This window comes from Bos javanicus, chromosome 5 (genome assembly GCF_032452875.1).
Source record: "Bos javanicus breed banteng chromosome 5, ARS-OSU_banteng_1.0, whole genome shotgun sequence".
Lineage (NCBI taxonomy): Eukaryota > Metazoa > Chordata > Mammalia > Artiodactyla > Bovidae > Bos > Bos javanicus.
The window spans coordinates 119,890,011-119,914,221 of NC_083872.1; the positions used below are offsets into that span (position 1 = coordinate 119,890,011).

Consider the following 24,211-nt stretch of genomic DNA (forward strand, 5'->3'; position numbering starts at 1 on the left):
GCCTGCCTCCTGGCGCACAATTGCCCACACACGCCTGCACACTGGCCCCTCAGCCGCCAGCCGGGCGCTGAGCCCACTCCTGGCTGGCTCCAGGGCCGCTCGGGCCGCCCAGCTGAGGCCAGGGCACTGTTTGCATGCCCACCTCTCCTCAGGCCACCAAGCCAAGGAGCCTGGAGCTGTGTCCTGGTCCTCTCCTGGGGGGTCTGGCCTGGCCTCCCTTCTGGGGGAGGTGGGCACACCCAGTCGGCCCCTTTGGCCGCACTCAGGTGCTGGGGCATCTCAGAGGCCCTCTGACCTGCGTCTGGGGGTGCAGGCACCATGGTGTCGACCCGGTTAAATGCCTCAGGAGGCACCCCAAGTCAGCTCGAGGCCGAGGCTGCTCCCTCTGAGGAGACCAGCCTGTGAGAGCTTCGTCCTGCCCCCCTGCACCCAGGGCCCTGCCCACTCCAGCCCCTGCCCCTGACTCTGGCTCTGGACCCCAGGGTGGCCTGCCCTCCCACCCGTCCCAGGAGACGGGCACCACTGAATGCCCGGCCCCTGCTTGTCCACGGGGACACATCAGAGGCAGTCAAGCCACGACCCCTGCTCACAGAGTGGTGGGATGGCCCTGGCCGGGACAGTCTCCCCAACAGGACCCTGTGGCTGGTCGTGCCCGGGGCCGGGGTTGAGGGGCTTGGAACCCGCTGTTACTGTGCCAAGAGGAGAAAGAAAACAACCCTGTTTACGGAAAAGGCACGTCCGCTGATGCTGGCCAGCGGCCTCCCCGGAGACAGAGGCCCTTTGTTGGGAAAACAGGAAGCGAGGATTTCCAGGACCTGTCGGGCCACCCGCCGGCCACCCGCCCAGCTTCCGTCAATTCTCAGCAGCTTCTGCCTGTCGCCAGCTGCCCGTCTGTCCGTCTCCTTGTCTGTGTGTCCCTCTGAGCCGGAGGCCCAGGCTTCCAGTTTTAAGGCAAAGCCACTGTTACCTCAGCCCCGCAGTCAGGTCGGTCTCCTGGGGGCTGCCCCTCTGGCAAGGTGCGTCCAGGTCACGTGGAGACGGACACCCGGCTACTGCTTTCCTGCAGAGCCCAGCCAGGCCCCACCGGAGACCCCTGACATCAGGAGACACATGTGGGGTGGGGGCTCTGTTAGGTCACGACCAGCAGGGGTGTCCGTGAGGGCAGCCTCAGACCTAAGACCCAGGGGCACAGAGAAGGACATTGCCAGCCATGTGTGGGGAAGAAGGGCGGGGGCAGAGGGGGCAGCAAGGCGGCCTAAGGTCCCCTCCTGCCCGAGAGCCCTGTAGGGTCTTGGGGTCAACAGTCACCAAGCTGCTGCTCCCTAGGCCGTGGTTCCCACACGGTTCAGCCCGTGGATCTGCCACGGCGTGGGCAGGTGTGCACACGTGTGACTCACCCTCGTGCCAGCACACCCCCGCATTTCTCGCACATACACGTGTACCGGCACAGGAAGGGCCCTGTCACCAGCACCCCGCACCCGCCCCTCCCCACTTCCAACTCACAGCTGCTGGGGGCGGGGGCGCAGCTGGCTCCCCCGGGGCGCTGGCCTGAGCCGGCCTGTGCGAGCTGCCCTGCCCAGCACGGCTGGGACGTGCCACCGGGTGCCTGGTGCTGGGCAGCAGTGGCGACTGCTCCCCGCCCCCAGCCCACACGGAAGCGGCCCGCCCCGGCCCAGGGCCAGTCCGCCTGCTCCGGCTGTGACCTCCGTCCTGTTGGGCGGGTGGGTGTCCAGGGACATCAGGGAGGAGGGACGTCGCGTGCACGGCGGCTCCGGGAGCCCTGGGGTCTGGCCTTCGGGCAGGCGCCTGATAGCCCTCGTGCCATCTGCTGCCCACCTCTGCCTACCCATCTGCGTCCCTGGGGTGGGCAAGAGGCGATGCCATCCAAACGGGGAGTGCCCCAGACTAGAGGATGTCCCGAAGCTGGTCTCTGTCCAGGCCCGGTGGTCAACTCTTGCCCACCCACGTCCTAATACAGCCCCATCCTCGGGCGGCTGGTAGGACAGTGTTTGGACCCCCACCGAAGCCATCTAGAGTTTCTCTTATTCTTTCTTTGTTCAGCCATTGAAAGAAGGAGGTGATGAGCTGGGTCATGCCAGGCCTGGACTGGAGGGGAGGGGCTGAGGCCTGGGGAGTGACCTGGGCTTGCAGGCGGCCAATTCCCGGGATGTCCCTGGCCCTGTGCCCGAGTCTGTCACCCCTGCAGGGGCTCAGAGGGGCTGCCCTGAAGCTTGTGGGGGTTGCAGCCAGGCAAATGTCGCCTGACAGCCCCATCCCCCCACTGGCCCTCAGCCCAGCGCTCCCCACAAGTCGGGGCTGAAGACAGCAGGGTGTCCAGGGACCAAGGGTCCCTCCTGGAGGACTCCTGCCCCTCACTGGTCGCAGGCTGGGATGGCAAGAGCAGGGCACCGGGAGGGGCACGTCTGGGAGGACTTGGCTTCTCCCCTGTGGGGTGGGGGCCAGGGGGACTCTGTGCAGAGGGTGGGGAGCTGGCTGAGGCTCACGGGGTCCTTCTGCCACGTGGTATGGGTCCTGGCCCCATGGTTTGGGTCAGAGGGCCAGGTTCCAGGTGGAGGCTTCCGTTCGGACTGATCCCAGTGCTGTGGGTCCCGGCCTCTGCGTGCTTCCATGGCCGTGTCCTCCACGGGCAGGCTGAGACACCCCGCCGGGAGTGATGCCTTGCCAGCCTATGCCACGTGGGGAAGAGTGGGCACCAGGCGCCTGGCTTGAGGTGATGGCTCCAGAGATGGCTCGGCTGTCAGCCCGAGTCAGGGAATCTGTGTGTCCGTCTGTCCACACGTCCGTTATACCCACGTTTCCCTCTCTCCATCCGTCCAGCCACTGTGCTTCTGTTCAACGGCGAGCAAATGAGTAAACCCCCCTGGCAGCCATGTCCCGCGCGCCCTGACCGTGGTCCTGAAGCAGGCACTCGGGAAGAACAGCTCGCTGATCCAGCGAGTAGGGGAGGCGAGGGTCTGCCGTCCGGCCCCCACCAGCTCCCGCTGCCCCGTGTCTGAGCCTAGGTCTCCCTCCTGAAAGAAGAAACGTGTGCGGGGGAGAAATCACCCTGGGACCCCACCCGGGGCCTCCAGTGACCATAGACCAAGGGCATGCGGACCTCCAAGGACTGATGCGGGTGGCCACTGGGCTCGAGTCTGTGCAGGGGGCCCTTGAGCAGTCTCCACGGTCATAAGCATCCTCTCTTAGAGTCACTCTCAGATACTTGCCCCGAAGCCCCCAGGGTCTAGTGAGTGGATGGGGGCCCAGAGGCTGGAGAAGCCGTGGACCCCCCCCAGGGCCCCCCTGCCTACAGCCCTGCCCTGCCCTGTGGGGAGGACCCCAGGGCAGGTCGGAAGGAAGAGGATCCTGCTCTGGGATGCGTGGGCTGGTGACTCCTCCCTGACCGAGGCTTCGTCCCTGCGGTGGCCACACTGCGGCGGCGGGGCGGGGGGAAAGCAGCCCCACCTCCTGCCGGCTGAGGCCCGCCGCTCCTCCAGGTTGGCCGCTGGCTCACCCACCAGCTCTTAACAGCTCAGCTGTGGTCCTCCGTGTGTGCCCTGGAGAGACGGGGCTTCCCTGGGCACCGGGATCTTCACCCCGTGGAGCCCAGGTCTGCAGTGATGAGCACAGATGCCCGGACCAGGGGGGCACTGGGAGTAACCACTTCTGCTCCTCCCCAGGCCCCCGGCCCCAGCCCTGAGCCTGGCACAGCACCGCCCAGACCCCACTGTGGGTGGGGGCCGTGCTGTGACCCTCCCACCGCTGGGACAGTGCGATGTTCTCAGGGTTCCCAAGCCCCGGACCTTGCTGCATAAAGGCAGGAGATGGCGCGGCCCCGGAGCTGGATGAGGACATGCTCTCGGCCCGCCCTGTGGGACAGGTGTGTGCAGCCCCTTTTCTCCATGGAGACAGACACCAGCACTTTCAAACCGTGGCCACACACGCTTCCCCAAGCCCACCGGCCTTCCCGCCTCTGGGCACCTGCCCAGCGGCTCCGCTCAGGACGCCAGCCCAGCCCGTGCCATCCAGTCCCAGAAGGAAGTCGGGGGCAGCAGACGCTGCAGGGCCGGCCTGGCAACTGACCAGGGCCCCGCAGGGCTGAGAGGCCTGGCCTCAGCCAGCTCTCCTCCCCAGAGCGCGGTGGGCACTGCTTGCCCTTGGCGGGCATGAAGCTCCCACCTGGGGTCCCCACCACAAGAGCGCACTCTTCACTGGCCCCAGCAGGACAGGTGTCCATGCCAGTCACACACACGGGGACTGGAGGAACGGCCAACGTGGTTCTCAGGTCTCCTGCCCTAACGAGGACCCCAGGGCCCCCGCTCTAATGGCCGCGAGGCACCTCAGGTCCCCACACCCCAGCACCACACAGACCCTGTGTCCTCCCCCGGGGCCCCTCGCTGGAAGCCTGCAGGGCCGGGCTGTCCCCCCTCCCCCCAACACTGAGATTCTCGGCCATGGGCTGGGAGCTGCCGGTGGCAAGAGGTCCCTGGCAGGCTGCGGGCAGAGCGGCGGGGGCGGGACCTGGGTCAGCGTGGGCCCCTCAGCTGCCCTGCTGGCTGGCGCGGGGTGGGGGCCAGGGAGGGTCATCCAAGTGAGATGGGACAGTGGCAAGGACTCGGGGGTGATGAGCGCTGGGCAGGCTCTGGACCCCGGCCCACCTTGTGCAGCCCACCTCCCGTCCAGCGGGCAGCAGGAGCCGGCGGCCACCCGTGGAGGGACCCACATGTGTGAAGCTGAGGGAGGCCCCCCAGCCAGGACCCGGACCAGCCACACCAACGCCACCCCGGCCGAGATGTCCCGCGAGACCACGGCCCTGCTCCGCGCCTTGACTTGGGGGGCGCGGCCGCACCTGGATTCCAGGCCCTCAGGAGCCGGGAGACAGCCATAGGGTTTGGGGTCACTTGCAATGACCGCAGGACGCTGAAGGAGCCAGCTGTAGGTGTGACGGAGCAGAGGCCAGGGCGTCCGGGCGAGAGGGCAGTGCCCATCTGGCACTCGGGGGGCAGGTCCCGAGAAGCTGCTCCGATGAGGGGAGCCATACATGTCTCTGTGAACCCTGTAGGGCAGCGGTGGCGGAAGGAGGGCCTGGGAGGGGCCGGAGGATGAGGAGGGGTCAGGATTTGGGGGGCGGGACATGGGCCGGCAGCGGCAGGCAGCAGGGAGGGTTTCTCCAGACACGTCCTGCTCCCTGAGTCTGGGGGGGAGATGGGGTGGTCGGTGGGGGTTGGGGATCCTACCTGGGTGAGCAGGACAGTGAGAACGGCCAGACGGCGTCGGTGCTGAAGAGCCTGGGGCTCCCGGGTCCAGCCGCTGGACTCTGCTCTTCCATCGCCCGGGGCAACCGTTCAGTCTCTGGTCCGGGAACTGAGAGACCCTGCAGGCTGCACAGTGCAGCCAAAACACCTACACACTCACACACACGTGCGCTCACGTGCACTCACACACACGCACACACTCACACGCGCTCACACACACACGCACTCACACTCACACACTCTCATACACATTCACACACACACACGTGCTCACACACTCACACTCACACGTGCTCACACATTCACACACACACACATGCACTCACACTCACACGCACTCACACTCACACTCACATTCACACACACACACGTGTGTGCTCACATGTGCTCACACACACACGCACTCACACACACTCTCATACACATTCACACACGCATTCACACACTCACACACACATGCGCTCACACTCACACACACACAAACTCACTCACGTGCTCACACACATTCACACACACACACACACACACGCACTCACACTCACACACACACACACATTCACACACTCACACACACGTGCACTCACATGCGCTCACACACACACGCACACTCACACGCGCTCACACACACATGCACTCACGCTCACACACTCTCATACACATTCACACATGCATCACACACACACGTGCTCACACACACAAACTCACGCTCACACACACTCATACACACACACGCACTCACACACTCTCATACATTCACACACATGCACTCACACGTGCTCACACACATTCACACACATGCACTCACACTCGCACTCACATACATTCATACACACACACTCATGCACTCACAGGCACTCACACACACACACTCACATGCACTCACGCACTCACACATTCACACACACACTCACACTTTCACACAGTCACACACTCATACTCACACGCACTCACACACTCACACACACACACTCATACTCACACACCCGCACTCACACACTCACACACACAGTCACACACTCACACTCACACACACACACACACACACACTCACACACGCACACACACCCCACCCTGAGATCCCACCTTGCACCCACCAGGATGGCCATCACCAAAACAGAGCCAGGCAGATGCCAAGCATTGGCAGGAGGTGGCAGTCGTGTCCGACTCTTTGCGACCCCATGGACCGCAGCCCCCCAGGCTCCTCTGTCCATGGGATCCTCCAAGCAAGAATACTGCATTGGGTTGCCATTTCCTCCTCCAGGGGATCTTCCCAACCCAGGGACGGAACCCGGGCCTCTTGCGTCTCCTGCACTGGCAGGCAGGTTCCTTACCACAGCGCCACCTGGGAAGCCCATGGAACGATGCGGTTCCCCGGGATGGGCCCGATGACCCACAGGACCCGGGGTTCCACTCCTAGGTCTGCTCATGGAATGATGCAGTTCCCGGGATGGGCCCGATGACCCACAGGACCCGGGGTTCCACTCTTGGGTCTGTAACGCCTATAACAGCCGAGAGCAGAGTCTCCCACAGGTGCCTGCACACACCCGCACTCACAGCAGACAGGGGTGGGACCCACGTGTCAATCAGCAGGTGCGTGGGGAAAGGAAATGTGGTCTCTTCACATGGCAGGATATTAGCCCGCCTTCAAGAGGAAAGGGGCCCTGACACAGGGTCAGACGCTGCAGTGTGAATGGACCTTAAGGACGTTATGCTGAGTGAAGTCAGCGTGTCAGCAGGGTAGGTCCTGTGCGGCCCCACTTCCACGAGGTCCCTGGAGGAGCCTGCTTCACAGACAGAAGGGACAGCGGTGAGCGCCAGGGCTGGGGGCGGGGGTGGGGAGTCAGCAAGTAAGGGGGACAGCTTTCCTTCAGGAAGGTGAGAAGGTTCTGGAGGTGGTGGGGGGAGATGGTCTCCCAACAAGGGGACTGCTTGATGCCCCCAAGCGGCACACTCAGCGGTACACAGCAAGAGTTCTATTGTGGACACTTGACCGCAAGAAAAATAAAAACAAGTTCAGTTGGTGCGAACTTAGGTAGGAGCAAAACACACACGCCCCCACGAGTTATGGACTACACTGAGGTTGCCGCTGCTGCTGCTAAGTCACTTCAGTCGTGTCCGACTCTGTGCGACCCCATAGACGGCAGCCCACCAGGCTCCCCCGCCCCTGGGATTCTCCAGGCAAGAACACTGGAGTGGGTTGCCATTTCCTTCTCCAATGCATGAAAGTGAAAAGTGACAAGTGAAAGTGAAGTCACTCAGTCGTGTCCGACCCTCAGCAACCCCATGGACTGCAGCCCACCAGGCTCCTCCGGCCATGGGATTTTCCAGGCAAGAGTACTGGAGGGGGGTGCCATTGTTACTGCCCTTCTGTTTGCCTTAAACTCACTCTGCACAATATAAAGGGTAACTTTCATGACACTGATTCTTAAATTTAGTGTTTCTTTTTCTTTTTAAATGTTGGCTGCACTGGGTCTTCAGAGCAGCTCCGGCTTCTCTAGCTGTGGCCTGTGGACTTAGCTCCCCCACAGCATGTAGGAACTTAGTTCCCTGACCAGAGATCCATCCTTTGTCCCTACATTGGAAGGCAAACTCTAAACCACTGGATCACCATGCAAGCCCCCAAATTTAATGCTTTTTTATTTAGAACATTGAATCAACAACAACAACAAAAAAGACCATGTCAGGTCCGTGCTCTCTCTGCATGGATGTTGCATTTAACAGTTAAAGTTTTAAAAGACATTTCCTGGGCCTGTCGCCCCTCCACCTCCCGAGGCCCCCAGCCCCAGGCTCGGGAGTGCAGAGGTGCCCTGGGATCAGCAGGGTGGCCCGTGGGTCTCTGGCTGGTGCTCTGTGTTCCTAATAGGCCCGGGAACCCCCGGGAGTGTGCAGAGCCACACCCGGGAAGGGCGCTTCCCGGCCCAGGCGAACTGAGACCCGCTCCATGTGGGAGGCAGGGCGGGGAGGTGTTCAGGCTTCAATAAGAGATGTAAACTGTCTCCTTAAGGCTGGGCTGGAGGGCTCCTCTCCTCTAATTCAAGATCAGACCTTGTCTTCTTGATTTTTTTTTATTGTCACTGAGATGCCTGCAGCACAGGAGACTGGACCCTGGGGCAAGCCCCCCACCCCTCCCGACCTCCCCTCCCTGCGGGTCCTCCAGCCCCATCTGACCATGTCTGTAGTGGCCAGGCACCCCCATGTCCAGTCTAACCCAGGAGGACCTTTGCCTGCCCCTCGGCACCCCCACCAGCTCCTCCCCACCTTGGTCTCCCAGGTCCTGCCGGCCCCCCGCCCATCCTCTCCCCTCGGCCCACCTCTCACCCAACCTGGCCAGGCCTGGCCGCCTTCAGCCATCACAGATGCTGGAGACATCTGCTCAGAGTCCCCTGCCCCCAGGGACAGGCCGCCACAGGGAACACAGCCACCCCCAGGGACGGGGCCACCCCTGGGGACACAGCTACCACTGGGGACGGCACATGGGGGACGTCGTCCTAACCGGTGAGGCCGGACGGGCTGGGCCTGCCGTGTGGCTCCTGTGAGCAGCAGGCCTGCGAGGATCCCCTTGCAGACTAATGCAGGCAGGTCACACACATACATGCGCGTGCCCACACACGCACACGCACACGCGTGCACACACACACGCACACGCGCGCGCACACACGCACACATGCTCGTGCGCACACAGACACACACACGCGCGCACAGGAGCACCAGCTTCCTGGGCGCCTACAGCCCTCCAAGGAGCCCATTCGTCGTGCAAATGCCCTCTCCAGGGGCCTTCCCAAGGGTGCTAGAGAGCCGTGGCGTGTCCAGGGTGGGGCCTTAGATCGAGACTTCTTGGGTCCTGCAGCCCCTGCCCCTGTATGGGGGTGGGGGTGGAACTAGGGCCTGGAAGAGGGGCCTTAGCTGCAGACCCAGACAGGCCTGAGGTTTGACCTCTCTGCAGCCTCCGTGCCCAGTGCAGCCGCTGCGGCAGCTCCCTTGGAAGCCCCAGGCTGCCAGGCTCCTCCTAGCCTCCTGGAACTCCCCTGGGTAGGAAGGCCTGGCTTCACTGTTCTCAGCTGCCCTGGAAGGGGCACTCAGCTCTGTGCCCCACCTCCTCCCCTCAACAGGACAGAGATACAGCCCACTGCCCACCCCCCCACCCCCCCCCGCAGCTGAGCCTACTGGGCCGTCGCCCCGCAGGGCATGCCCACCACGCCTGCCCCTCTAGGGCTCAGATTTGGGGTCCAGGATGGCTGTCAGGCCCGGGTGGGGCCCCGTGCTGGGGTCGGTCGGCCTCTGGGTCCAATTGCCACCTGCAGCCAGGATGGTCAGGACCGGGGACACGGGCTGAGTGACAGAAGCCACGGCCACCCCACCCCTCCCAGAGGGGCCAGTGGGCCTGGGGGAGCGGCCGCGATGGAGCCACGGGAGCCCGGCGGGGCCGCTCTTCTGCCCGTGGGCCCGGGATGCAGCGCAGCCGAAACAGGGCTGCATCTGCTTAGGGTGCCGGCCGCTGCGGAGGCCGCCACACAAGCGCTCACTGTGTCCCAGAGCAGCCCCGCCCGGCCCCCCGCGACCCTGCCCCGCTCCCCGAGAGCCCACCCTGTGCTGCGACCCTGGTCCCCCGCGGCTCTGCGCATCCGCCCCGGCGCCTCCAGCCCTGTCGCCTTCTGGTCCGGTGCCCCGACTGTCCCCAACCCTCGCTCACTGCCCACTACCCTGCAGCTCCTGCCTGGCCAAACCCTGCACCGCCCCCGCCGACCCCGACCTGCGCCCCTCCCTGTGCTCTCCTGCGGTCCCCGGAAGGCCTCCGGGCCCTGGACTTCTCAGCCTCACAGATCAGAGGCTGCGCACTGCGCCCTTCCTGCCCTCAGCCCCCAGACCAGGTTTCGAGGGGTGGGAGACCCTCCCCACCAGCCACCCCAGGCCTGGGAGAGGGTCCTGAGAGCAGAGTCCCTTGGCAGCAGGGGCTGGCTTCCTGCTGGGGTGCCCGGAGGCGGGAGGTGTGGCACGAAGGCTGGATTGGGTCCACGTCGCAGAGGTAGGTGCAGGCCCTGGGCACTGCCGCCGGGCTGAGGCCCTCTGCCGCCCAGCATCCCCGTGGCCCAGAGAACAAAGCCTCTGGTGCGGTCACGACTGCCGGGCTGTCAGGCTGGGGAGGGCTCTTGGGCTGCAGATCATGAAGGACACGGACCCCCAGTCAGGGCACAAGGTCCACCCAGGCCCCTCCAGGTGCCAGGTCAGCACCCATGGGGGCCCATCGGGGCTGGACACAGGGGACCCACACGTCCCCCCGGGGCATGCAGAGCACTCTCCTGGCCCCTGGAAGGAGCTGGAACCTCGGGGCAGGAGGTCAGAAGAAGGAGGGGGCGCTGGGGGCAGGATGACCCGTGGCTCCAGCGACTGGGAGGAGGGGGTGTCCCCACCAGCACCAGGCGTCAGGTACAGAGCAGGGCGGGGCGAGTGACTGGCAACGGAGAGTTACAGGGCAGAGAGGCTGAGTCCACAGGCTGGAAGGGCCCTGGGGGCGGGAGAAGTTAGGGGGCCCGCCTGGAGGCCCCCCGTGCACCCAGCCGAGCGAGGGCCTCGGGCCGGCAGGACCACCCAGCTCACAGGCGGGGAAACCGAGTCTGGGGCAGGAGCGCAGTGTCTGGACAGGCCTGGCCGACGCAGACTGAGAGCTGGCCCAGTGGAACTGGTCTGACCAGGTGTGTGTGCCTGGACACGTGTGTGTGTGCGTGTGTGGACTGGAAGCCGGCCAGGAAGCAGGTGGAACAAAGGCCGCAGCCTGCGTCATGGGCAGCAGCTCGGGGCCCCGGCCAGCAGCCCCGCCTCGAGGCCCGGCTCCAGGGGGGCCGGCACACTGCCGTCCAGCCTTCCCAAGTCGGAGCCGAAGAGATGGCGGGCGGGAGGCCAGGGGTGGCCTCCCCACCTCTGCCCAAGGACAGCCTGGCCAGCACCCTCAGGGCCCCCGACCACTCAAGGGCAGAGCCAGGCTCCACATACCCAACCTCACCAAGAGGCCCGGGGCCCGGGCAGGCAGCCGGTCCCCTCAGGGGTCCCCGGTGTCCTGGCAGGTGGGCCTTCGGGAGGCAGACCCTCCACCGAAGCCCCACGGCTGCTGCTCAGCCCAGCCCACCGTCCCGCCCGCGCCGTGGGCACCTTTCTGAGGACACTGCTCCGGCCTCCCCAACTCCAAGACGCAGCGACTCCCAGCACTCTCGCCCCAGCTGGAGCCATCTCTCCACCCCACCCCACACCTCCTCGACCCCAAAAGTTCTTCCCTGGACCCCAAAAGTTCTTCCGCAGGGACGGCTGAGGGCCGGCCGCTCCTGCCAACTCACCGAGCTTCCTTGCCGCCCCCGTCCTGTCCTGGTGACACTCAGCCTGGGTTTTCCTGCCTGCGAGCTGGACAACACCACACAGCCTCCGCGGGCACCTGTACCCGAGGATCGGGAGGAGGAGGGCCCGTGTGGGCAGGTCCTGAGCAGGAGCAGCCCCCCGTCCTGCCCTGCTGCCCACAGGATGGGCCTCGGCCTTGGGCGGGTAGCGCAGAAACAGGACCCGGGAGCTGGACCAACAGCACCCGCCTGCGCACCCAGAGCCGGTCCCTGCAGCTGCGCCCAAGGTTGGGTCAGCGCAGCCCAGCCTGACTAGGCGCGGGGCTCAGGGCCGCGTGGGGACCGCTGTGAGTTAACATCAGAGGTGCAGGGCAGCTGGCAGGGGGTGCCTGACGCCAGGTGTGGGCTCCAGGCACCACCACCTGCCACACGTAGGGGCACCTCCCTGCACCCTCCCAGGGGCACCACTGCTGAGACAGCCAAGGGAGCCACGGGAGGTTCCGAGCGAGTAGCGCTCAGGAGCAGACTCCAAACACGGCCTCAGAGGGCCCGGGGCTGGGCTGGGCGCCAGGATGGATCCCAGGGTCAGGGCAGCGGTGGGGCCCGGGTCGGCTTGTTCTCCTGCTCCATGCAGCAGCCTCAGTCCTGGGTCCCCAGGCAGCTGACCTGCCTGCCTGGGAGGGGCCCTGGGCCTGGTCGAAACCCTGTACTGCTGCGTCTCAGAAACCACGAGTCAGCGGCTCCCTGCTGCCAGGCCCACCACTGGGAGCTGCCCAGATGAGGGTGGCGGGCAGAGGGCTGGGATGGGCATCATTTGGGTCCCCGTGGGGCCCCAGCTGGGAGGCAGCAGGGAGCCAGGCTGGCACAGGTTCAGGAAGGGCAAAGGCGGAGGCCTTGGCCCGGCTAGGGTCGGGGTCCCTGCCTGCGTGCCTGGCAGCAGGCTGTCACGCCTGACTCTCTGCGATCCCAAGGGCTGTAGCCCGCCAGGGTCTTCTGTCCATGGGGTTCTCCAGGCAAGAGTACTGGAGGGGGGTGCCATTTCCTTCTCCAGGGGATCTTCTGGGCCCAGGAATTGACTGTCTCCTGAACTGGCAGGAAGACTTTACCACTGAGCCATGCGGGAAGCCGGGGATGCCCGCAGTCCCCCTCAAATCTCAACCAGCAGCACCGGGGAGTGACTGAAGGGCTGGTTTCACTGACAGGAGGACGGACTCTGCAGGGAACCTCCAGGGTCATGGCGCCCACCCCCAGGGGCCACCTGCCCTGACCCCTATCCGGAGCCAGTCAGCCCGTGAGAGGCCAGGCCCCCGAGAGGAGTGGGGGGTGCTGGCGCAGGGGCCTCGTGGGCCTGCTGGACATCCCAGCCACCACACCCCCAACCCAGCCCAGGCGGGCCCAGCAGGCAGGACGCCAAGGCTGCTGCCTGGGGTCAGGCCTGGGGCGGGAGCCAGGTGGCCCTGAGCAGCGGGAAGTGAGGGGCTGCTGGCCTGGGATGGGGGTTTCCTGGGGGTGGGGAGCCTGGCCAGAGAGCAAGTGCAGAATTCTTCCCATTCCTTTCATTTCCCTGTGATGACTCAGCAGCTGTCCACGGGCACTGTCTGTCCCACAGGCCCAGGGATGTGCCCGCCGCGGTGGGGCGGGCTGTCAGTGCCCTGCCCTGGCTCCCCCCGCCACTGACCCCCAGGCACGCCCACCCTCCAGCTGCCCAGGCACCCATGCTCCGGGCTTGGCCTCCTGCCTGCCCGACCCCCTGCAGACCGTCGCAGGGAGCGAGCCCTGGACCCTGGGGCGGGGCACTGGTGCCTGCCGTGGGCCCTGCCCCCGGTACCCTCATGGGGTGAGGGTGGGGCAGGGGGTTGGGACGGCCGCCTTGGACTTTCAGGGCTCCCCTCTGGTCAGGGGATCCCTTGTCCACCCCTGGGCACGTGCTGTGTAACGCCCTGGTCTCCTCCCTCCAGAGTGGGTGGGACAGCTTCCCCCCTGGGGAGTTGGGGCCAGCGCTGCAAGCCTGGAGGCCGCCTGGCTGTGGTACCTGGCCAGGCTGGCACAGGGCTGAGGAGGAGTGGGAAGGAGGTCCTAGAAGGGCACGCGGACAGGGGGAGCTGTCGGGTGTCTGCACACCACCCCCTGGGGCTGCACGGGCCAGCCACTTCGTGTGCACACGCGGGCGTGTTGCTGCCTGGGCCTTGAGCCTGGCTGACCAGCCACTGGGGCGCCCCTGAACACCCCAGCAGTGGAAGCCGGTGGGACTGTGGGGCATTTAGGGATGAGCCAGGCAGGAGTTGGAGATGCCCCCTTCAGAGAGGCCCACCCAGCTCCTGCGCCCTGCCATCCCCCCCACTGTCACTTCCTGGGAATCGAGGAGGGGCCCTGAGGCTGGAAACCAGCCCGGTCACTTCTGCTGAACCGGATGCTCTGCCCAGGCCGCCTTGGGCCCCGGGAGCAGGGTGCCAGGGAACCCTGGGTGGAGACAGAGACAGCTCCGACTCGGGCTCGCCCAGTCGGTGCTGAGTCTAGACTCAGGGGCCAGCCCAGAGCTCCAGCAGCCCTGGAGCTCCTTTCGCAGCTCTTGCCCCTTCCCTCCCATCCCCCAGGACTACGCAGTCAGCCAGGAAAGGCCACCGGCCTGGCTCAGGGTCGCCAGACTCTCCCCATCATCCCCCACGGGCCTGGCCAACAACCCCTGAACACCGATGTTCCTGGTGGGCAGCGCTGTGATCTGAGTGCCCTGCGCTCTTCGGTGCCCTGTGCAGGCTGGCACTGGGCTGCCTCTGGGAGCCTGACTGGGTCCCTCCAGCCAAAGCTGCAGTGGGGTGAGTCTGGAAGGCCCCATGGGCCCCCCAGGGCCTGTCTGGCAGGCCTGTCCCCTGCTCTGGCTTGGCTCCACGCTCGGCCTGTGGCCACAAGGGTTCAGCGGCTGCCCACAGGCCTGGGTCCGCTCCAGCGGGCGAGGTTGGTCAGCTGCCACTCAGGTCAGGGCGCCTGGTCCCCAGAGCAGGGAGCCGAGCCCCACGAAGGCAGCCCTCCTCAGTACAGCCTTCTATCTCCACCAGCAGAAGTTGAACCACACTCTGTCTTCCTTGGAACCGAGGATCCCCCACCGCCACGCCCAGGTGTGGGGGGCTCTTCCCTAGCTCTCTTATTTCCGAACCCTTAAAGGAGGGGACCACAAGGACTGGGGCGCCAGGCTTCTGGGCTCTGAGCTGTGTGGGTGCGGCCTGGGGCTGGCAGGGCGGGGCCGGATTGAGCCCGACCTGAAACTGTCATCCCTCCTGCTCTGCTTCCCAAGCCTGATCCATTCTTGGGCGAGGCTCCCGCCTTGGCGGTGACAGCCTGCTATCATCCTGGCAGGGCCAGCTGCCGCCCAGGGGCTCATCCTTGTCTCCGACAGCCCCCAGACGCCACTCTCTCTGAGGCGCAGCATCAGCGTGGAGGGGGGTGCGTGCATGTGCCGAGCCCGAGCACTTGCACAGCACGTGCTCTCAGCACCGTCCCAAGGCCGGGCTGCACCTTGACCCCGCGTTTACTGTAACCAGGCCTCCCGGGTCCTTGCTCGGGACAGTCTGAAGGTCCACTTGAGCGGGCAGTTTTCTGTGGCCTGAGTGTGGTCTGACCACTCATCCCGGGACTGAATAAAACTCCCCCAAGACGAGGTCATTCCTGCCACAGGCCCTGGGCCCCAAGGTCTCCACAGGCCCCTGGCCAGCTCCCAGCGGCACAGCTCTGACCCCTCCTGGCTGCGTGCCCCTCCCCCATCCTGGTTCAGCCCTCCAGACTCAGCCGCGCTCTGCCTGCTCCTCCGGAAAGCCCCCAACATGGGCCCCGCGTGGCCCCTGGAGCCGCATGCAAGCCAGAGGCACACATGGGCCGGCTGGCCCAGCCTCCTGCTCCACAGGAGTCCCCCCGCAAAGCCTCTTCTGTGTCCCTTCGTTGTCCATGCTAGGGGCCGAGCAGGACCCAACCCACCTGGCACCACCCACAAAGGCCGCCCTGGACTCCCTGGCTGGGTCTCAGAGGCTGCGTCTGCTGCTGGGTTGGGGCACGGGGCTCCTGCAGAGGGCAGCCCCACTGCTCCCAGCCTGCTGTCCCGTGGCCTGGGCCTTTGGGGTGAGCAGGCCCCTCTGCCCCAGTCCCACCCAAGCTGGGCTCCTTGAGGGTCTCGGCACAGAGGTGGTGGAGCTGACACTCTGCTGGGCCCTGCCCCAGGACTCCCCATCCAGGAGCCCCCAGACTCTGTGAAATCTGGGCCTGGGTCCAGGACAAGTCTTAGGCATCCACTGCGCAGCCGGGAAGCATGTCTGAGTAGCTCCTCCTCCCAGCCTGCTCAGGGGTGGCCAGAGCCCCTTTAGAAGGGGACCCCCAGGCAGGGTGAGCGGGGTGAGGCCCCAGCAAAGTAGCCACAGAGCTGGTCCAGGGCCGAGGCTGTGCCCACTGCCCGGGGTGGCCTGGCCCCGGAGCCTGACGGAGGGCCGAGGTGAGGACACCACCCCTTCGGCCCAGGCAGCCCCCGAGGTCTGGTCACTGCTCCCGTCACCGCCACCCCCAGGCTGGGGAAGGGCGCTCTAGCCCAGCTGGGTTCGGGGTCAGATCCACCGGGACTCCAGCCTCTCCCCAGGTTGGGCATCCCCGGCATCGCTGATTTTTCGAGGTTCCCTTGGCCAGGACCCAGGTGATCACTGCCAGGCGGCCTGAGGTGCCATGCACAAGGGTGGTGGGAGGTGGGGTACTGAGAGGAGGTGGCAGGTCTTGAACTTGGCCTGGGGTCAGGTCAGGCAGGGGGCGCCCGGCCAGGGTGACCCGGGTTCCCACAGGCCACCAGCCACAGCCCCCGCTGACTCGGGAGCCAGCGCAGGCCGGCCCCGTCGCCTCTGGGGCACATTGCGAAGCACTGGCTCTGCTGGCTCCTCTCTCAGGTGGGTGAGAGGCCAGGACAGAGGCAGAGGGGGCCAGAGGGAAGGCCCCTCCCGCTTCAGCCCGGCTGCAGCCACAGGGACGCCTGTGCCACGAGGGTTGCCGCCCGAGCCAGTTGCGGAGCTCCCGGAGCCCCACCTGGGGTCTGCCAGACGGCGCTGGGGTGAAGCTGGGCGCTGTCAAGCCGGGCCCTGCGGGCTGCAGACGGCTCCAGCACGGGGGTGGAGGCGGGACAGGGTTCAGGGGGGTGCGTCACCGGGCTGACCCTGCTGGCCAGGCGGCCCTGGAGGACGGGAGGCGGGACAGTGACATGCGGGAGCCAGGAAGACCTGGGGGCTGAGGGGGACAGGGGTCAGGGGCAGGGAGGCGGTCCTCCAGGCACCGGTGGGGTGGAGGGGCACGGAGAGTCCAGGGCAGGGCCGAGCAACCCCACAGGATGGCCGGGGTCAGCTGGAGGGGCCGGGTGAGGAGGCCCTGGTTGCTGGCACAGGGCCTGAGTGGGGGCGAGGGGGACGAGGGCCGGGACCCAGAGGCTGTGCTGTCCCCCTGCTCCCTGCTGTGACGCCCGGCTGTGAGCGTGTGCGTGCCCATGTGTGTGAGTACCCATGTGTATGAATGTCCGCAAGTGTGCATAAGCATCCACGTGTACGCATGTCCTTGAGTGTCCATGTGCATGAGTGTATGAGTGTCCTCGAGTGTGCATGAGTGTCTGTGTGTGTGAATGTGTGCACGCATGGCCGTGTGAGTACCCACTGTATGAATGTCCGTGAGTATGCATGGTGTCCCTGAGTGTGTATGAGTGTCCGTGAGTGTGCATGAGTGCTCGTGGTATGTCTGTATGAATGTCTGTGAGTATGCATAGGTGTCCATGTGTATGAGTGTCATTGAGTGTGTATGACTGTCCACGAACGCGCATATGTTCATGGTGTGTGTGAATGTCCTCGAGTGCGCATGAGTGTCCGTGTGCACGAGTATCTGTGAGTGTGTATGAATGTGTGCATGACTGTCAGTGAGTGTCCCTGAGTGTCCATGAGTGTCGAGTGTCTGTGAGTGTATATGAACGTGTGCATGAGTGTCCGTGAGTGTGTATGTGCGTGGATGGGACACAAGGTGGAGACGGAGGCTACCTACCCTGCAGCCTCCTCTTCCTCCCTGATCCAGGGAGGACAGCCTGGCTCTGATCATCATGGCAATAGCCGCCCCTCCTGCCCCCAGGGCAGGGTGACCTTGTGGGGCTGTGCAGGGCCAGGAAGGGCTGTTTCCAGGGTGGGGCGGGGCTGCAGCCCCCGGGCAGATCCAAGTTGCTCCCCACACTTAGGAAACACCTGCCTAGAGAAGACACGGGAAGCCTGAAGAGGCACCCGGCCTCCCTGCAAGGCAGCCCCTCTCTGCAGGATGGCCTGCTGGACACGGGGGCTCGCAGCACGCTGGCCTGAGCTGCGGGCATGCCCAGGATGGTGGGGGGCCAGGGGACCAGGCCCGGCCTCTGCCGTCAGCGAGGTGGCCTGGTGCCTCAGCTGAGCCCTCCTCCGGGAGCTCCTCCCACAGCTGCAGGAGTGGCCCCAGCTCTGCCGCCCATGAAGTTGCTGACCTGGGCCAGGCCCGCCTGTGGGGCCCAGAGCTATTTTTAAGGCCCACCGGATGGGCCTTCCAGGAACCAGGAAAAAACAGGCAGGGCTTGACATCCTGCCCTGTGGGGATGTGGCTGGAAGAGGGCTATGGATCAGATCCGCAGTGAAGAGGTGGCCTGGGGTAACTGACCAAGGGTGGTGCCTGGGGCAGAAGCGCGAGGGGCCCTTGGGGCTCAGACCTGGCTTTACCTTCCTGTGTAAGGAGGGCAGGGGCCCCACCTCTGGGAAAATCCCTCAGAGCCTCCATGTGCCAAGCTGACAAATGGGGTGGGCCATGCCTGCTAGTAGGGTAGAGACACGGGAGGTGGGCAGCACCTTGCCTGAGTCCTGCCCACTGGGCGGGGTCACCTCAGGCCTATTCCTGGGGACAGACAGGACCTGAAAGAGGGCCCCTGCAGGACAGCCGCTGGAGGGAGCGGGGTCTGGGTCCGTTCTGACCCTCAGGGACTCACAGTACACGCAGGACACACACACCACAGCACGTCTACAACACACACGAGTCTGGAAGAGACGAAGGCTCTGAGTAAACCTCCATCTCAGGAAACAGGCCGTCTCCTGCTCTCTCCTCCACTCCCAGACCAGGTGGGGGACCCCTCCTCACTCTAGAGACCCCAGGGGCTTCCAGAGGTGGCTCAGCCCACCTTAGGGCCGGGGGAAGAGAGACATACATCGCCCCTTTCTGAAGGAGAGTGAACCCTGCTCTGAGTTTGAGGAGACTCAGGGTCTTCAGATCAAGACTCTGGAGCTTCTGGGAGCAGGGGTGGCCCTCATCCCAGGTTGCCGACCTCCCAAGCCTGACTGCCAAGGTTAGGACACCCAAGGCGTTCACATGGGGGGCTGGAGGCCCACAGGGGAGGCCACGGGGGGCTTCGGCCCCTGTTGACAGAGTTGGAATTACCCTCAGAGTCACATCTTGATACCGAGACCCAGGACACTCTACAGTACCCCTTCCCTCCCCAGCCCAGGACAAGCTACGGGTCCAGGAACCTGCAGCAGCCTGACCCCAGAAGGAAGACCCTGTGGACTACCCACTGGTCCCCAAGAAAAACCCACAAGAAGATGGGAGTCTCTGGACTCCACTGCAGAGGTGGGCACCCTGCCTTGGATTTGACCCTGTGAGTAGCTCTTACCGGCCTGAGGTCTGTGGTGCACTGGCCAGCCCTGGCCCTGGCCTCATGTCCACACAGCAGGAGGGCGGTGGACAGGGCTCCAGGAAGGTAAAAACCCATGAGCTGCACCAGCGCAAGTTCCACTCTCTGCCCTGGGGCAGTGACGGTGGCAATGAAGTGGTGTGACTTGGGGCTGGCTGGGCAAGCTGAGGGAGCCAGCAGGCTGGCAAGGGCCTCTGAGGCACATGCTTGGAGGGCACGCCTGAAGGCAACCTCTGGGCGGCCCAGGGATGGGGCTGCAATGATGTGACCCCAGCCTGGCCCCCAGGGGCCACACCAAGTACCTGCAATGCCAGAAGGACCAGCACCTTGACCTCTTGGCTCCCCCAATCCTCAATCCTCTCTGGATGGCTGTGGGAAGCAGTGGGCGTCCTGGGCTCAGCCAGGGGGCTGGCAGACGGCTGCTCACGCCAGAGCTGCTCAGGCCGGTGGTGACCTTGGGCTGAGGTCGGCAACCCGTGGGGCCGGATGGGTCTGTGCTGTACAGAAGGCGGAGAACGGGCTCAGGTCCAGACCACGGCCGTGAAGACCTGGGCTAATGCCAGCCCTGACACAGGCGGTCAAGGTGGCCTCCCTGGTAAGGTGGACAGCAGCTGGGTCTGGTGGGTAGCCAGGTGGGTGGAGCGCAGGGGAGGGCCCTACAGGCACGGGGACAGCAGGGCAAAGGTCCCCGGGGGCAGGCACGGTCAGGAAGGCCCTTGGGCTGCAGGTGTGCGGTCAGGCCTTGTGGGGACTGTGGCCCGGGGTGGGCAGGACAGTGCCTCACCCCAGGCGGGGGTTTCGAGTCCGGGGGCGCTGCCTGCCCAGGGGGCACGAGCACAGCCCGGGGTACCGGAAGCTGACTCCCGACTCCCGCGGCTCCTCGCAGCCCAGCCGCTACATTCCCCGCGAGGCCACGGGCGCCTGGCCGGCCTCGCCGGTGACCTTCCCAGCGCGGCCTGGGGCGGGGCTCTGGCCCCGCCCCGCCCGGGTGTCGCCATTGGCTAGGCCCCGTGCCCTTCGCAAATGCGGGCTCCCATTGGCTCCCGCGGCCCCGCCCCGAGCGCGGGAGCTGCGCGGGCGCGGGTACCCGTGTGCGCGCGGAGGAGTGAGTCGCCCCACCGCGCAGTGCGCCTCCGCGGCCTCGCTCCCGCCAGCTAGTCCCAGCCGGCTAGCCGCGCCCTCGGTCCGCCCCGCCCAACCCGGAAGGCGCGCCGCCGCTCGGGCGGAGGGGGCGAGGCCCAGTTTGGCCCGCCCCCGCGGAGGGATACGCGCGGCCGCGGCCCAAAACCCCAGGGCGCGGCGGCCGGCGCGTGTGAACGGCTCGGCCTGTGGCGCGTCCGCGCGGTCCACGCGGGGCTTTGCCGGGCACTGCGCCGCGCGGGCGGCCTCGCCCGAGCTCGGGGGCCGGCGCGCCCTACCGCTCTCCTGGTCGGGGCTCCGCGCGGTCCCGGGAGGCCGCCCTCCCGCGTCCGCCGCCGCGCGGGGAGCCGGGCCGGGCGAAAGGCGGCGCGGAAACCTGGAGCCGAGGCCCGCGCTCGGCCGCCGCCCGCGATGCTGCTCTCCAAGTTCGGCTCCCTGGCACACCTGTGCGGGCCGGGCGGCGTGGACCACCTCCCGGTGAAGATCCTGCAGCCAGGTATGCGGCGGCGGGGTCTGGAGCGCACTAGGGTCGGCGGGCCGGGGACCTGGGGCGCACTAGGGTCGGGGGGCCGGGGTCTGGGGCACATTCGGGTCCGGGGGAGACCGGGGGCCGGGTTCCTCAGCCGCCCCAACCCTGCTTGTGGGTTCCCCATAGCCAAGGCGGAAAAGGAGAGCTTCGAGAAGGTGTATCAGGTGGGCGCCGTGCTGGGCAGCGGCGGCTTCGGCACGGTCTACGCTGGCAGCCGTATCGCTGACGGGCTCCCGGTGAGTCTGGCCGCCGGGCACCCGGGATTGTCGACCCGCGCGCGTCGTTGCGTCCTCGCGGGCCTGACCACTGGTTCCCTCTCCCCAGGTGGCCGTGAAGCACGTGGTGAAGGAGCGGGTGACCGAGTGGGGCAGCATCGTAAGCACAGGCGGGGGCGCCGGGCGGAGCGGGGGGCGCCGGACGAAATGAGGGGCACGGGAACCAGGTGGAGCGCGCTGACCGCCGTGTCCCCTAGGCCGGCGCGGTTGTGCCGCTGGAGGTGGTGCTGCTCCGCAAGGTGGGCGCGGCTGGCGGCGCGCGCGGGGTCATCCGCCTGCTGGACTGGTTCGAGCGGCCCGACGGCTTCCTACTGGTGCTGGAGCGGCCCGAGCCGGCGCAGGACCTGTTTGACTTCATCACGGAGCGCGGCGCCCTCGACGAGGCCCTGGCGCGCCGCTTCTTCGCGCAGGTGCTGGCTGCCGTGCGCCACTGCCACAGCTGCGGGGTCGTGCACCGCGACATCAAGGACGAGAACCTGCTGGTGGACCTGCGCTCGGGCGAGCTCAAGCTCATCGACTTCGGCTCGGGCGCTCTGCTCCGCGACACGGTCTACACCGACTTCGACGGTGAGCGCCCTCTTCTCGGGGAGGGCCGAGGGGCTGGCGACTGTTGGGGCCGCGCGCTGCTCCGGCTCGCTCGCGAGCATGGCCAGAGTGGGCTCTCGGGCCGTTGTGTCCGGTGGGTGGGGGCGCGGGGTGGGCTCTGGACTCCCTTGGCCCAGCCTGGAGCCCGGCGCCGCCGTGAGCCTTGTCTCCGCGCGCGCGCGCGCGAAGCGTGGGGGCGCAGCACAGAAATGCCCGCATTGCGGAGCCGGGGAAGCCGGGGCTCCCCGCCCCTCCCGTATCCTCACCTCACATCTGTTTGTTGTGAAACCAGAGCCCGAGCTCACGTGACCCGCCGCCCGCGCCGGGCCAGCTGGGGGGGCGGGGCGCCCGGGAGGCCCCGCCCGCCGGGGTTTTTCCAGGGCGAGGAGGGGCCGGATGTCGTGGCTGCTCAGTCCTCTGGGTCCGCCTGGGAGAGGATCCGCCGGGAGTGCGGGCGCTGCGTTTGTCTGCCTTGCCGGCCGCTGCCCCGGGGCGGGCGTGCTAAGTCCCGCGTGTACTGCAGGCACCCGCGTGTACAGCCCCCCGGAGTGGATCCGCTACCACCGCTACCACGGGCGCTCGGCCACCGTGTGGTCCCTGGGTGTGCTGCTCTACGACATGGTGTGCGGGGACATTCCTTTCGAGCAGGACGAGGAGATTCTCCGGGGCCGCCTCTTCTTCCGAAGGAGGGTCTCCCCAGGTGTGTGGGGGCGCTGGGCCGGCCGCGGGGGTGGGGGGCGCGGCAGGCCTCATGCTGATGCTCTTCTCCTCCTCAGAGTGCCAGCAGCTCATTCAGTGGTGTCTGTCTCTGCGGCCCTCGGAGCGGCCCTCGCTGGACCAGATCTCTGCCCACCCCTGGATGCTGGGGGCCGAGGGGGGCACCCCAGAGAGCTGCGACCTGCGGCTCTGTGCCCTGGATACCGACGACGGGGCCAGCACCACCTCCAGCAGTGAGAGCTTGTGAGCAGGGCCTGCCCTGACCAGGCTATCTGCTCCTTTTCGAAAGCAGTGATCTCTGACCCCTGGTGACCTTTGCCTTTGGCACCAACCCGTTTCCTTTGCTTTGAGTGCCTTTTCGAACGCTGCTCTCACGGGACTTGGTTTTCTCAAGCTCTGTCTGTCCAAAGACACTCCGGACCAAGCCAGGTCCTACCTGCCCACCACCGGCGCTTGACCCGAGACCGTCCCTCTCCTGTGCCACTCCAGAGCGGGTCCTGACCGCCCGGGCGCTTCCGCGTCTGACGTTGGACCAGGAGCGCTCCTGAGTCCTGTGGCCTCATCTCACCTGGGCACAGGGCCCCTCGTGACCCCCCCCCCCCCAACGTCTCGGTGTTCGTCTGGGCGCGACTGTGCACAAGCAATGCAGCGTTCAGGCCTTGCCGCCCGCCCACCCGATGCGCGTGCGCGTGCAGGCGTCTTATTTATGGTGTGACCCCGAGGAGGGCTATTTATTGTTTAATTTATTTGTTAAGGTTCCTCCCTCCCAGCAGCCCTACCTCCTTAAGGCCTGTGGGCGGAGGAGAGGGGTGGCTGTGCGGGTGGACCCCAGGCCCCAGTCCTTCCTGTGTCTGTCAGAAGGTGGGCTGGTACAGCGGCTAATTTAAGGGGCATGGGTGACCCTGCCACCTCGAAGCCCTGCGCCTAGGTGGGGGGTTTTAAATTATTGACATTGTACAGTCTGCTTGTTGGCTCTGGAGGTTGGGGGTGGGGGGCAGAGTCTCAAGCCTTTAATTTATTTCAGCAGCTGTGTGTGTGTGATCCCGGTGTGCGTAGGCACTGTGGATGGGGGCTTCTTTCAGTTCAAAAGTGGGATGTCTGGAAATCATATTTTTTTATACAGGTATTTCAATTAAATTGTTTTGTATTAAACAGATGTTTTGTGTTTTCTGGGCTAGTCTAGGGTAAGAGGGGAAGAGGTTTGGGGAGAAGGGGCCTCTAGTCCCTGCATAACACCCTTCACTTTTTTCCTGGAGAAGGCGGCAGGGTGAGGGGCTCAGGCGCTTACCTCCCAGCGTTGGCCTCCCTGCCACCCCCTTTCTCTGACCTGCTGCGCCCTGGGGAGTGGGTAACATGCTGTGCCCTCAGGGCCCCTGAGAGAGGAGCTGGGTCTGGGTGGCGGGAGGGTCATTGCCAGCCCTAATCTGGAGCCTTGTCGGGCAGTGGGCCCAAGAGGCTGGAAGGGGTTCTGAAGGATGGGTAAAAGTTTGCCGAGAGACGGAGACTTCCAAATGCAGAGAATGCAGGTGGCCGTAGCTGGGTCTTGGCCTGACAGGTGCAGGGTGAGGTGGTGGGCGGGAGCCGTGGCCAAGTCCAGGTGGGAATGTGTGCACGAGAGTGTGGGGCCAGGGGGGCTGTGGACGGTCTGGCATTCCCTGCCCCGTGCCCCCTCCATGAGAATCCTCTGACGGGGT

The 24,211-nt window shown here is 65.9% G+C and overlaps 2 protein-coding genes across 2 annotated transcripts; one reads left to right on the forward strand and one right to left on the reverse strand.

Moving 5' to 3' along the window:
* Positions 1-720: 720 nt before the first annotated feature.
* Positions 721-20,269, reverse strand: LOC133248799 (uncharacterized). Its single transcript, XM_061419103.1, has 6 exons — positions 20,240-20,269; positions 20,056-20,165; positions 19,574-19,768; positions 11,582-11,676; positions 5,238-5,381; positions 721-3,032 (listed from the first exon to the last, which is right to left on the reverse strand). Exons 1-6 carry the CDS (start codon positions 20,267-20,269, stop codon positions 2,854-2,856), a joined length of 753 nt encoding a protein of 250 aa, XP_061275087.1. The 3' UTR covers positions 721-2,853.
* A 318-nt stretch (positions 20,270-20,587) lies between these two features.
* On the forward strand, positions 20,588-23,669 carry PIM3 (Pim-3 proto-oncogene, serine/threonine kinase). The gene is made up of 6 exons (XM_061418947.1): positions 20,588-20,907; positions 21,067-21,176; positions 21,265-21,315; positions 21,413-21,782; positions 22,324-22,500; positions 22,577-23,669. The coding sequence occupies exons 1-6, from the start codon at positions 20,823-20,825 to the stop codon at positions 22,762-22,764; spliced, it is 981 nt and encodes a 326-aa protein (XP_061274931.1). The 5' UTR covers positions 20,588-20,822; the 3' UTR covers positions 22,765-23,669.
* The last annotated feature ends 542 nt before the right edge of the window (positions 23,670-24,211 follow it).

Excerpts from the sequence above, each read along its gene's own strand:
- PIM3 (XM_061418947.1), top strand. The coding sequence starts at position 20,823 with ATGCTGCTCTCCAAGTTCGGCTCCCTGGCACACCTGTGCGGGCCGGGC. Across the intron at positions 21,316-21,412 it reads TGACCGAGTGGGGCAGCATC|GCCGGCGCGGTTGTGCCGCT; the intron begins GTAAGCACAGGC and ends CGTGTCCCCTAG. Across the intron at positions 22,501-22,576 it reads CCGAAGGAGGGTCTCCCCAG|AGTGCCAGCAGCTCATTCAG; the intron begins GTGTGTGGGGGC and ends TCTCCTCCTCAG.
- LOC133248799 (XM_061419103.1), bottom strand. The coding sequence starts at position 20,269 with ATGGCGACACCCGGGCGGGGCGGGGCCAGA. Across the intron at positions 20,166-20,239 it reads CCGGGCGGGGCGGGGCCAGA|CGGCTGGGCTGCGAGGAGCC; the intron begins GCCCCGCCCCAG and ends CGGGGAATGTAG. Across the intron at positions 5,382-11,581 it reads GGGGGCGGCAAGGAAGCTCG|CCTGCAGGGTCTCTCAGTTC; the intron begins GTGAGTTGGCAG and ends TGCACTGTGCAG.